The sequence below is a fragment of the Lonchura striata genome, chromosome 28 (genome assembly GCF_050655825.1).
Source record: "Lonchura striata isolate lonStrDom1 chromosome 28, ASM5065582v1, whole genome shotgun sequence".
Lineage (NCBI taxonomy): Eukaryota > Metazoa > Chordata > Aves > Passeriformes > Estrildidae > Lonchura > Lonchura striata.
Window position 1 is genome coordinate 4,745,251 of NC_140730.1, and position 12,919 is coordinate 4,758,169.

At 45.9% G+C, this 12,919-nt stretch overlaps 1 protein-coding gene across 6 annotated transcripts in view; it reads right to left on the reverse strand.

Annotated features, from left to right (window-relative positions):
* CPAMD8 (C3 and PZP like alpha-2-macroglobulin domain containing 8) overlaps positions 1 to 12,919 on the reverse strand; it is a 55,541-nt gene that overhangs the window by 12,929 nt on the left and 29,693 nt on the right. For all 6 annotated transcript variants that reach the window (XM_085562503.1, XM_085562502.1, XM_085562499.1 and 3 more), the window contains exons 30-36: positions 11,287 to 11,452; positions 9,834 to 9,920; positions 8,792 to 8,928; positions 8,302 to 8,457; positions 7,853 to 7,915; positions 7,276 to 7,514; positions 3,962 to 4,049 (exon numbers count right to left, since the gene is read on the reverse strand). In XM_085562503.1, the coding sequence (XP_085418629.1) occupies positions 3,962 to 4,049; positions 7,276 to 7,514; positions 7,853 to 7,915; positions 8,302 to 8,457; positions 8,792 to 8,928; positions 9,834 to 9,920; positions 11,287 to 11,452 (936 nt within the window). The remainder of the gene's footprint in view (positions 1 to 3,961; positions 4,050 to 7,275; positions 7,515 to 7,852; positions 7,916 to 8,301; positions 8,458 to 8,791; positions 8,929 to 9,833; positions 9,921 to 11,286; positions 11,453 to 12,919) is intronic.

The following is a 12,919-nucleotide window of genomic DNA, read 5'->3' on the forward strand; positions in this document are numbered from 1 at the left end:
AAATTAAATTTTTAATGTTCTTAAGTTACTTTGAGATTGTAGGCTAAAATCTCTGTGGAAATGGGAATAAAAAAAGACAACAACAACAACAACAATAATAATAACTAATAAATATAATAATGATAACTGTAATTATTCTTTAGAATGACACAAAACAAACAGCATTGCTTCTTTCTAAACACTGGAATTTGCCCAAACCTGCCAGCAGCAGCTTTAGCTGTGCCTCCCCTCAGCAGAGTGCTCCTACTTGTAAACCCCTGCTCCCCAGCTTCCTGCTATTCCTGTAACAAGCAAAGCAACATGTGTTTAAGTCCCACACAATATGGAAAGGGCCAATTTAATTTGTCCTTATAATTTTAGGGGCCTGCTGGTGGCTGTTATTACTCAGCAGTCCATGGCTGCAGACAGGCCTTTTATGAGGGCCTGGAGACGCCGGCGCCACCGGGAACTGCTGGGCTCAGCTAAAACTGCATTTTTCTGGTGAGGTTTGATAGATCCCAGCCTGGGCTGACCTCCTGACCCTGTCGACATCCAGCATTATTAGGAGGATTTGTGGCCGGGGTGTGCACAGAGCCCTCATTAAGCAGCGCTGCCCTGGGGCTGCACGTGGGGCTGCTCCCAGCCTGGGCTGAGGGAAAATCCCAGAAAATCCTGATTTACAGCCCAGCCCCTCCTCAGCAGGGCAGGGAAAAGGCAGCAGGGCCAAAGGTGGGACTTGCTGCTGCTCAGGGTGGTGTCCAAAGCATGTGGTGAGGCTTCAGGGGGTGAATTTCGTGTTGGGCCCTCGTTTGGAAGCCATGAAGAAATCCCAGGATGGTTTGGGTTGGAAGGGATCTTAAAATTCGTCCAGTGCCAGCCCTGCCATGGCAGGGACACTGTCCCAGGCTGCTCCCAGCCCCGTCCAGCCTGGCCTTGGCACTGCCAGGGATCCAGGGTGGGCACCCTGTGCCAGGGCCTGCCCACCCTGCCAGGAACAATTCCTGCCCGATCTCCCACAAAAATCTCCCATTTCCCAGTGGGAGCCATTCCCTGTGTCCTGCCCCTCCATCCCTTTTATCCCCAGTCCCTCTCCAGCTCTCCTGGAGCCCCCTCAGGCTCTGAGCTCTCCCTGGCAGAGGAGGATCAGGCGGGGCTGGATCTGCCTGCCCATAGATAAGCTTGGGCTTTGTCACCACATTTCATTTTTAGAGATGCAAAAGGGTTTCTCTGATAAAAAAACATGGAATTCAGTTCTTCAAGGGAACATTCCCTCTTGAAGATGTAAAATCCTTCCCAATTAAGGAAAATCTCCCCCTATTCCGATCTGTTATGGGAGCAGCAGAGCCTTCTTGGCTCACACATTTATGACAGAAATTCTTGGTACAGGGTGCCCAAGGCCAGGCCGGGCAGGGCTGGGAGCAGCCTGGGACAGTGGGAGGTGTCCCTGCCATGGCAGGGATGGAATCTGGATGAATTTTAAGATCCCTTCCAACCCAAACCATCCTGGGATCTACTGCAAACCAAGTGTCAGAGCACATCACACAGCCAGTTCCTTGTGATACCATCATCAGTGTCCCTTGGAGACAGCACAGCCCCATGTTAATCATTTATTCCCAATTTTTCTCAGTGTTCCTCTGCTCAGAACACACCCAGAGCACAGGGCAGGGCAAACCATCACCCACAGCACAGGAGGAGCCTGTGAGCAGTCACTGCACACAGACTGAGCCTGGCTGGGGCCCAAGGCCTTCCCTGGGACACCTGGGTGCCACCAGCCCCAGAGCTGCTCTGGAAAAGGGGAAAGTGTTCAGGGTCAGTGACGCGAGGGCAAGTGGGATTTTCTCTGGTTCCTCAGCTTAGAAACTCTCAGCTGATATCAGGAAAAGAGATATTCACCCAAATTTGTTATTTCTTCTTTGCCCACTGCAGGAAAAAAAAGAAAAAAGGAAAAAGGAAAAAGGAAAAAGGAAAAAGGAAAAGGAAAAGGAAAAAACCTAAAATTAAAAATAAATAGAAAAAGAAAAATATTAAAAAAGGAGAAAATGTAAAAAAAGGAGGGGAAAGGAAAAAAAAGGAAAAAGGGGAAAGAAAGGAGAAAAGGGGTAAAAAAGGGAAAAAGGGGAAGAAAGGGAAAAAAGGAGAAAAAATTAAAAAAGGAGAAAGGAAAAAAGGGAAAAGGAAAAAATTGGAAAAAGGGAAAAAAGGAAAAAAATGGGGAAAAGGAAAAGGAAAAAAAAAGGGAAAAGAGGGAAAAAAGGGGAAAAAAGGGAAAAAAATTGGAGTACAAGGATATATTCCTTAAGAACTTTCCCGTTCTTCTGCAGTGAAAACCCTTCATGCTCTTTCTTTCGACCCTTTCCCTCTGCTCACAGAACATTCCATAGGTTTAACACCATAAAGTTATCCTGTTGTTCTCCTCCTGGGACATTTGGAGCTCTCTCTGGTTCTCATCCATATTTTTTCTGCTGTCATTTACATGAATGACCATGGAAGAGAATATATTTGACAGCACTGCACGCATGAGCATCGCTCCAGCACCTTCAGCAGAGGGGGGAAGCAGGAACCAAACCCACTGCAGGCCCCCTCACCTAAATTTTCCTCTTTTCTCTTCCCATGGGGATGCTGGAGAACTCCTGCTCCCACCTGAACAGCCATATTCAGTCGGTCGCATGAGAGAGAATATCAGACTCACAGGCAAATAAAAACTGATCAATTTTGCATGCTTGTGGATTTGAAAATAGATTTCTCCACGTGTGAATGGATGTAAATAACTGCAGTTTTCCTCTTTATAGGAATAATTTAATATCTGATCCCCTGTTCTGAGAGGATGCAATTGCTTCTCAGGGATTAATACAAAAATTTCTGTGGCTTCAGGGACACCCCAGGAGACATCTGACAGCAGCTTCTGACACGGATTGTAAACCCCTCCAGAGGGCTTTTTCCTCCAAGAAAATGCAATGGTGTTTCAATTATAAATCAACCAAATCAAGTGAAATCCTAGAGAAGATAAAGCAATGTGCACTCTTCCTTGAATTATGATATCAAATTAAACTTCACAATGGTTCTACTTTAAAATTCTTCCCTTCCCAATATAATGAAATAAAGTTATTAACAGAAGAGTTCCTTTAGAAGCAAAATATTTTTTAGCTCTTTACCAGCTCTCAAGGATGCAAAAATTTTACACCTCTTCAGTTAAACAGTCCTTAAAAAAAAAAATAAAATCTTTGCAGCATAAGAACCCCACCAGTGAATGCAACGTTCCACAAAATGTAATGAGTTGTAATGAATGGAATACTCCCACAAATCTAAAGTAAAGCTCAAGATTACAGTTCATCTGCCCTGAAGGGCTGGCTGGGCACGAGGCACATTCTGTCCACCTCAGCTTGGCTGCAAGAAACACGATGTTCTCCCAGAGAGAAGGGAAAAAAAATAAAAAGGGCAAAAAATTCCAAGACACAGAGCCTCCAAAGAAATGGGATCCAGATGTTGGAGATAACACAGCTCACTAAGCAGCCATAAACAGCTCCTGTTAGAGCACATTTGCACCTCAGCTTTTCCAAGGGGTCTCAGTTAATTACTGTGCACTGGCTCAGAAAAACCTTGGCTTGGCTGGGTTGGCTTTGCTCAGCCTGCTCACAACGTCTGTTCCCTCATTTCAGAGAGATTTTTTGACAAGTGAAATCTCTTCCTCCCCTTTCCCAATTTTAATTGCATCTTTTCAGCAGTGCTCTGACACTCTATGGGCTTCTCTTGCCCCTTGGAGGGAACCCCTCCCAGTCAGAGATCCACATCCCAGCCCTGCACCCCCATCCCATTGATCCCATCCCACCCCATCGATCCCATCCCACTGATCCCATAAATCCCATCTCATTGATCCCATCCTATTGATCTCATCCCATCCATCCCACTGATCCCATCGATCTCATCCATCCCATCTATCCCATCCCATCCCATCCATCCCACCCCATTGATCCCATCCCCTTACCTGTTCCAGGCTCTCAATATCTGCCCGAAACCCTGAGAACAAAGGCACTTCCAACACTGCCATGTTTGAGGATCCAGAGTGCAGCCATCTTCCCATGGGAACAAAAAGAGAGAAAAATGGGAACACACTCAAGATCCATGGACAACTCAGAATGGAGAAGCCAACTCCAGAAGAAAAAAAAATAACATAATAAAAGGCTCTCCTCGTTAAAGTGCTTGGGGAAAGCCACAGTCCACAAGCTGGTTCTTAAAAATCCTTTTTTCTGCTTTTGTTTAACAAAATGATGCTCAGCTCACAGGGGGTAGGAGATGTCCTGGAACACAGAGGCAGAAAAGCAGAGGGATGCAGCCACCTGTGGGGCTGATTCCTTTCTTTTTCAATTAATCACTGAGAAAATGCTCTTGGTAAAAGGAAACAAACCCTTGAAGTAGGAGAAACGTCTGTTCCACCCTGAGAGAAGGGCTGTAGATGGACTGTGGTGGGAGAGGGATGCTAATTCCCAACACCAGGCAAGGTCATTCAATCCTGGGGTTTCATAAATGCCTGTTTCACCCCTGGCACTGAGAAAAGAGCTTTTGCTAACGAGTCAGCAAAGTAACTGCCTCGCTGGTGTTAAATCACTGCCTGTATCATCCCCTAGAGTATAACTGAAAACTCAGAAAAATCTCTGAAATCGAGTTGTTATAAATGTGCACAAAATCCCCGCACAAAGGAAGGCTTGGAGAGAAGGGCTGCTGGGGCAAAATGTCAAATGTTGCAGCATGGCAGAGGAGTGCCCATCCTAAGCAGCTCCTGGAATCCCAGAACAAAGCTCCTTTTCTCTGTGCTGCCAGCAGCTGCCAGCCCTCCCTCCTTGGCAGCTCACCTGTTTGCTGTGCCCCACCTGAGCTGGGCCCAGCAGGGCTCATCAGCTGGTGCCCAGCACTGAGAACACAAACTCCCACAGCTTCCAGCACCAAATCTGCCAGGCTCACAGTAGCATCAGGTGGCCTTGGGACAGAGCCAGCTGGCTCTGGGTGAGGCACTCAGGGCTCCCAGAGACATTAAACCTCCTTAATTCCCATCTAACTTCATGCTCCTCTTGGTAATGGGCATAAAAAAATATGCAAAGTGTATTCAAACAGACCCACACTCCCAAATAAATCATCCAGGATCCCTTTGCCTGCATCTCCCCAGCCTGTTACACATCACAGCTTTCTATTTTCCACCCTGTGTTCTCTCTAACCCTGCAGCAATGCCCCGGGGATGTGACAGGGCATGACAACACTTCATCACATTCTGAGAACACCCCCAGCTCAAAATATCTCAGTTGTCATCCTGAGCTGCACTCCTCTCTTCACACTGCCCCAGCAAGATGATGATGGAGCTGAGAGCATCATTACAGGAAGAAGGGGAGGAAAGGAAGATTTCATTTGCTTTTGTTTCCTTTCCAAGCAATCCATCTCCTTGCACTGGGCTTCCTCTCAAATTTCTGTCTCAGCTGCAGCAATTCCCAGGGCAGAAGTTTCAGAAGTATCAGCAGAGAGGTTGTGCTGATGCAGGGCAGCCCCCTCAGCATCTGACACGACTGTGGAATTTTATCCTCTCCCCAAAACAGGCTGAGGGCTCAGGCAGGGGAGAAGAAGTTGGCACAGTGACACTTGGGGGCAGTGCCCGTGGGCCAGGGAAAACAAATCCCATCTTTTGCTGGGGCCCTGCAGCTCTGCTCAGGGCTCTGTGTGCCCTCGCCTCTGCAGGAAGGAAGGGACAGAAACTGATAGGGGAAGCCAGGATTTCCCATTAAGCTCTGATAGGGCAGCCACCATTTTCCATTTCCATCTGAGGCACTCTTTGGAATTCTCCTGTTGGAGCTTAGAGAAGCAGCAGCCCCCCCACCTGCTATGAAACATGAAATTAGTTCTGAATTTCTTGGGAATGGTTTCTCCTGTTGCACAGCAGGATGCTGTAAGCCCTCTCTGTTTCCTCTGGTTGTGGCTTTATCTCTCTTGGGTCAAATTCCCAATAACCTCCCTAAAAAGCCAAATGCTTTCTAAAGAGATCAGCAACCCCTGATGACTGCAGCAGTACCAAGGTGTTTGAGCAAAACTTGTAAGTGGATTTAATCCAGGTCAGAAACTATTCTTGCTGCTGTTTGTCTATAGCCAAGCTGTTTTCTCACAATAACTTGAGTTTTCCAATCTATAAAATCAGACAGAACTGCTCATGTCTCTGAGAAGTGCTTTGAGAGCTAGAAATGAAACTTCTGGATCATGCCACTTTTAACAGTTATTTTACATTTCATTATATGGAGCAAGGAGATAAGGAATTTAAAAGTTTATTAATATCTGCATGTATTGTGCCTTTACCATATATTCCAAATTCATACCATGGCAAAAAGTATCTTCTGTTAGGTTTTTGACATCCAAAACTGAACCACTAAGGAGCTCAAATAACAAAGTCAAGTCAGTAATATTTATAAAACTATTGAGACAATTAAGATATTATTTAACCAGTTGAATTTACCTTGCTCTTTGAAGCTTTTAAGAAAATAGTCCAGAACTTTTTCTTTTCATCCTTATACAAGCAAATAACATCACATTTGTAATTTCCAGGGTTTGCAGAGGCAATAATGAAGCTCAGTGATAAAACCTCAAGGCTTTTTTTCTTATTTCCCTACCTTTGAGACACACTTAGCACTGAAATGATCAAGAATGACCTTGGAATGGCTCTGTCTTACAGCAGAGTGGTGAAAATAATCCAGAACTTTTTCTTTTCATCCTTATGCAAGCAAATCACACCACATTTGCAATTTTCAGGGTTTGGAGAGGCAAAAATGAAACTCAGTGCTAAGGCGTTTTTCTTATTTCTCTTATTGGCACTGAAGATCAAGAATGACCTTGGAATGGCTCTGTCCTAGAACCCAAGTGGTGAAAATAATCCAGAACTTTTAATTTTCATCCTTACACAAGGAAACCACACCACATTTGTAATTTTCAGGGTTTGGAGAGGCAATAATGAAACTCAGTGCTAAGGCGTTTTTCTTATTTCTCTTATTGGCACTGAAGATCAAGAATGACCTTGGAATGGCTCTGTCCTAGAACCCAAGTGGTGAAAATAATCCAGAACTGTTTCTTTTCATCCTTACTCAAGGAAACCACATCACATTTGTGATTTGGAATGACTGTGTCCTACAACCCACTGAACATTCTGCTGAAACTCCCGAGACCCGGACAGCGCAGAAGAGAGAACGCCGCGCTTTCCTGCCACAGAGGGGCTGTGCACAACAAGACCAGCAAACGGAGAGTTCCATGGGGAGCAGGGCTGGCATTCCCTACCTCGTGCAGTTCTCCAGGATGACTTTGTACTCTCGGTGGTCCTGGTCTGAGGCCGGGTCCTCGTCGTCCCCCAGGGCCCTGTCCCTGTGCAGGGCTCCGGGGCGGCGCTGGGCGGCGGAGCCCGAGCGCAGCGGGGCTGGGGCTGGCAGGGGCTGCTCTGCCTTGGGCTCCTTCAGGTTCACCAGGAGCTGGAAGGCTGGTTTGGCTATAGGATCGGGTACGTTGTAAGTGACATCGATCTGCAGAGGGAAGAGGGGAAAGCAAAACAGCTCCAATGTTTTCAAGTGTCTAAAAACATCCAGCACAGACATCAGGTCTCTTCAGAGGGGGGAAAATGGCAGGCACAGAGGTAACAGAGGTTTCATCCCACAGTTCTATCTCTATATAAGCTCTGTCAGAGCTTACATAGACATCTACACATTCACTTCTCAAATTAAAGCTACACCACATTACTGGAGAGAAATTCCAAGTGTAAATCCTTCCTCGTGGCAAAGTGGGATTACAAAAACAGCAAACAAGGCTGTGAGGTTAGAGATCATCTGCTGCCATGCTTTCTCCAGCCCCGTGACAAGCTTACCTGCATCAGACAGCAGCCTTCACCTTTGGCACTCACAAACAGCCCTGTTGGAATACTGGGGATCTGGGGAGAATGCACAAGTGAGACACAGACAAGACATGGCACTCAGAATGGAAATGAATATTAAATTTAGCTCTGTTCTGTACAAAATACCTTCATAAAGGGCCCTGCAGAAGTGAAGGGAGCATGGCTTAGTCTCTTCACCACCTGCACTTACAACGGCAGAGACAAACAGCACCACAAAATAAACACCAGGCATTGGCTGTGGTGAAAAATGCCTTTAATTAGGAGTGCTGCCTCCTTCACAGCAGCATCCAGCCACAAACCCACAGAAAGTCCCACAAGTCTCAGTGCTTAACTTTTGCTTTTACCAGCCCTGATCCAAGTCCTCATTCAGAGCCCAGCTCATGTGGATCGCTTTAAAAATCTGCCTGCACAAAACCACCTACCACTGCAGTCTGAAGGACTTTTTTATTCATCTTGTTAAGCTCAAAGGTCTCCTGGTAGTCCAGGTTAGTAGAAGCCAAGGAAATGGTCAGGTTGACTCCTCCAACATAAGAAAGGATGGCATATTCAGCCAGAGCCTGCAGGGCCACACAGGTGTCCTGGGGGCCAGAAGAGGGAGAAATCAGAACAGTGAAGAATACAGGAGCACAGCAAACTTCCAAACACCTCTGCTCAGCTCCAGGTGGCAGGATCTCCCTTATTAATTCATATGGCAAAAGAAACATCAAGTTTTGCTCACTTTTCCTATCAAAGGCACCTGTGAGGACAAACTCTGGGTTCCTTTCAAATTACCAGTCCGAGGAGGAAGAAGTAAAGAGCGCTGGAAAGATTGTCTTCTTACCAGAGCACAAACAGATCCTGTCAGGAAACTCCACATTGCTGAATTAATTGACAGTGCATGCATCCCAGCTACCTTTTGCAGAGGCTGCCCACCTGAGTAGATGAGAATCCTCCCAGTGCATTCCTCTGCTGGGAGAGCCACTTGACTACAGGGAGTGCAGAGGCCACGTCTCCCAGGAGTGTGTAGGTCAGAAGGGCGTAAGATGTCATTTCCACCTCTGCAGAAACAACTGAAAGAGGGGTGAATTTAGAGAAAAATATCAAAAGACCACCTAGAAATGAGAATCCAGGCAGGTCTAGAGGTAGTTCTACAAATATTTACTAACTGAAAAATAATTCTAAAAAGTTATGAGTCTGTAGAAGTAAACACAGGAAAAGGGAAGTTAAAATGTGTGCACCCAAAGTGCTTCACCTCCCTGCGATATCTCTGCTTTCAACATCAGCCTCCCTTCAGTCAATAGATAACCAGTAATAAAGATATTCACATAATAGATAAACTCCTTTTTCTTAACTGTATCCCACAAGTAATTCCTCTCCCACTCCAGTTCTACTCTGCTGCTGCCCACACTGTTGTCCTGCCCTAGAGATTTTCATACAATATCCACTCAGATCCCTCTTGAACATTGATGCACCTATATCATATCCAAAGAGTCAATGGCTTTAAGTGGCTTGAAAATTACAGCATCATTCACTGTTTCTGTGGCTTTAACAGCCAAAGTCTAGAAAAACCAGCTGAAGTGTCAGTGATACAATCCTTAGGTCCATTTCAAAACACAAAGATAAATAGCTCTAAAATGAAATACATTTAAATTCTCTCCAATTTCCATTTTGAATTATTACTCCCTGACAGAAGAGTGAGATCTACGTGAGATTTTGTCTTTATAAAATTGGAGTGAAAGCTGATGAGACAACTGGGGCTGAAAAATCTGTCCTGTCTGGACCACATCTTGCTCTGTCTCTCATTTATTCTTTCAGCATGTTACCTGCATTTTCTGAGCTCTCTTTTTCTCTGGACCCTTCCCTGAGTGAGTGACAATTTCAGGATACCTTGTATTTTATAAACAATTCACTGCAATACGTGCAGGTTGATAAGGCAGCCCCTTCCATTTTCTCTGCCCTGCAGGTTCCCAAATACCTGATTGAGAGAGTCCATCATTAAATCCCATGAAAGTGTCTTCATCAGTGACAAGGGTTCCTGTGAGGCTCCAGTGTGTAAATCCATCTAGGAGAAGAGGGCAGTGGGACAGGGGAGTTATTGGAGCAGGAGCCTCTGGGCATGGGAAGAGTCAAATCCTACTTTTGCATTGGCTCCATGCCCTGAGCTGCACTGTCCCTCCTTTTGGACACCCAGACCCTGGGCAAGGGGCTCCCTTTGGAATGACAGAGATGATTCAATGTGACAAATCAGGTGGTTCTTGGATTTTGGATTAAAATACACCAGCAGGGAATGCGAGGTGTTACAGGGCACTGCAGAGCCTCTGAACAGCTCAAAATCACTCTGCTGTTAAAGAGCTGAACTGAACACCAGGGCTGTGGCTCTGATCTCTGTGTGAGCCACTCACTCTCGAGCTGGTCCCTTGCAATTCAGGATATTCTGTGATTCTTCTGCACCTGCCTTCCTTCAGGAGCCCTCTCCAAAGAGAACCAGGAGCACCCTTGCCTTACAAAGCCAAACTGTGCCACCTTGGGTTTGTATGAAAATCTTGCCTCTTTGTTTTCTTATTTTTTTCTTTATAATGTACTGAAAAAAAATCCAGATTTAGAGTTTGTCCTGTTTGGTGTTCCTCTTCTGATAGGATTTAAAGGATCCTAACCAAGGGTCTGATCCTAAAGAAGGCACAAAGGAACTTCGTGGTAGCCCAAATATGAGAGGAAACGGATTATTTCCTTGCATTAGTCCATATGAACACAAAAGTTATAACTTTAGAGAGATGGGATTTTTCTTTTTTTTTTCTCCATAAAATCAGCCTCTTTCAGTGAAACTGCAGAACCTGCCAGTGAGGAATCCTCATCCCCCAGGCCCCATGCTCTGCAGCAGCTCACGCAGGTTGTGTTGGGTTGGTGTGAGACAGAGTGAAAATTTAACAGGGTAGAAATCTATTTAAATTTAGGTGAAATGTGCCACTTTGAGCTTGCTAAATATGCTGTTTAATCTGATAACTGCAGGCCTAGCAAAACTACCCCATCTAAAGAAAAAGAATGCAAATTTCCACACTAAAAGATAAGAGATAAGAAAGACTCCTCAGACCTTGAAAGGGACAGGGCAGAGTGACCCAGGAGTTCTTTCTGTACTTTCTGGCAAAAGCAGTACAAGTGTAACTAGCTATAAGTGTAATGTGAAATCAGCAGAATGAATATGCATTAACCTATTGTGAAATTCTATGCATCTAGAAATTAGTCAGGGCAATAAAAAAGGATGGGGAATTCTCAGAGGTGCTCATGTCCATCGAAGGGAACGAGTCCCCACATTGCATCCACAGCGCTGTGAATAAACAAACCCATTCCCTACAGATCTTTATTGGAATTGTGGGGTTGCTTTTTCATCTGTGTTTCAGGTGTGAGGGCAGAGGCAGGGCTGCAGCTCCTACCTTGGGTGATGGCCATGCTGTTCATCCTGCGCAGCACTGCAGCTGCACTGGGGCTGTGCAGCAGGCTCAGGGCGTAGGCGCTCAGGGCAGTGGTGTAGGGATCTTCTGCTGAGTACAGGTTGGACTCCAGGAAGTGTTTGGCTTTGTCTACAGCTGTTCTTTCTTCCTACATTCACAGGGGAAAGAGCCCAGGCAGATGTACCAGTCTCAGGAGTTAGAATTGCTTTATTCATTTAAAAAAAAAAAAAAAAGAAACAACAACCGAACAAAAACTAAACAAAAAACACACAATAAACTCAGAATGATGCATTTTGCTCTCTCTGCAGAACAGCATGGATGCTTTGAGGACACATTGGACACCATGAGAATAGCCATGCATCAAAAATTCCAAAAAAAAAAAAAAAGGTGCAAAGAGCAGAGAAAGAATGATTTAGGCTAACACTGAGACACACATTTTCCTCCCTAAAGCTGAAGAAATTCTGTGCCCCTGCAAGGCAGCAGATGAGCAGGGCAGGGGCGAGTTCTGTGCTGGAGGTTTGATTGTGTTCCTGACACTCTGGAGCGTCTGGCAGACGCCAGAGGATAATAAAGGCCAAGGTTCCCAGGGGTCCCTGCAGCCAACAAACATGTTTTATTAACTCCCCCAATGACCTCACCATGCAGGAACGTGGCTCTGATAATTTATAGAAACAATTTAATTGGACTTGATGTAATTTGGTTTCCTTTGATTTCCCTGTGGCACTAACCTTCCCCTTCCTCATTTCCTAGCTAAGATCATTAGGAACACTCAACAAATCTCCTCTAGGAAAACCATTGGAATCCACAGAAACTGCACTGCTGGGGCTGCCCTGACACAGCAGCCCAGAGAGAGCATCACATCACTGCTCAGAGGGGGACACTGCTGACAGGGAGGCAGGAAGTTACTCCCTGAGCTCTGCAGGGTTTTCTGAATTTTTAATAAGGTTGAAAGCCTTCCACTCCAACAAGGACAGGGGGTTAGGGGGCATCTGCCTGCAACAGCAGCCTGGGCTCACTCTTCAGGCTCCACAGGGATGGGTGAGGAGTGCTGAGGTTATCAGAGGTCCTGAATGGGCACTGGCTGTTCTGACACCTCCACAAACTCACGGGGCTGTGCCTGAATGGGCCCTTTTGTGTGAGAGCAGATCTCCAAGGGATGCTGCAACATCCACTGCACCTCCTCTTTTCATCTCCCAGGCAGCTCTGCCTGTGCACAGCCACCACTGCCCTCCCCTTGGCTGAAGGGCAGGGGAGCACCTGCATGGGAGCATCTTCCCAGTCCTAGTTAGTGGGAATGTGCCACCATAATCTTATCTAAACAGCTCCATCCGAGTGGAACTGCCTGCTGGCAGAAACACATCAGAGGGCAGGAGCACTGCTTTATCAGGAGTTTTAAGGAGGAGTCCCTAAAACACCAGTTATACTGGAAAATTGGGGTTTTTTTTCCAGTGGAGTTGGCCATTCCTACATAGCTGCTCCTCTTTTTTGCAGCGTTCTTGCTCTGTCTCATTGCAAAGAACAGAAACATTTTTCTGCAGAGCCCTCAGTCCAGCACAGAGCAGGAGCTCAGCTCTCCAAAGGCACTGTAATCTAACAGCAGTAGCATTTTGGCCAC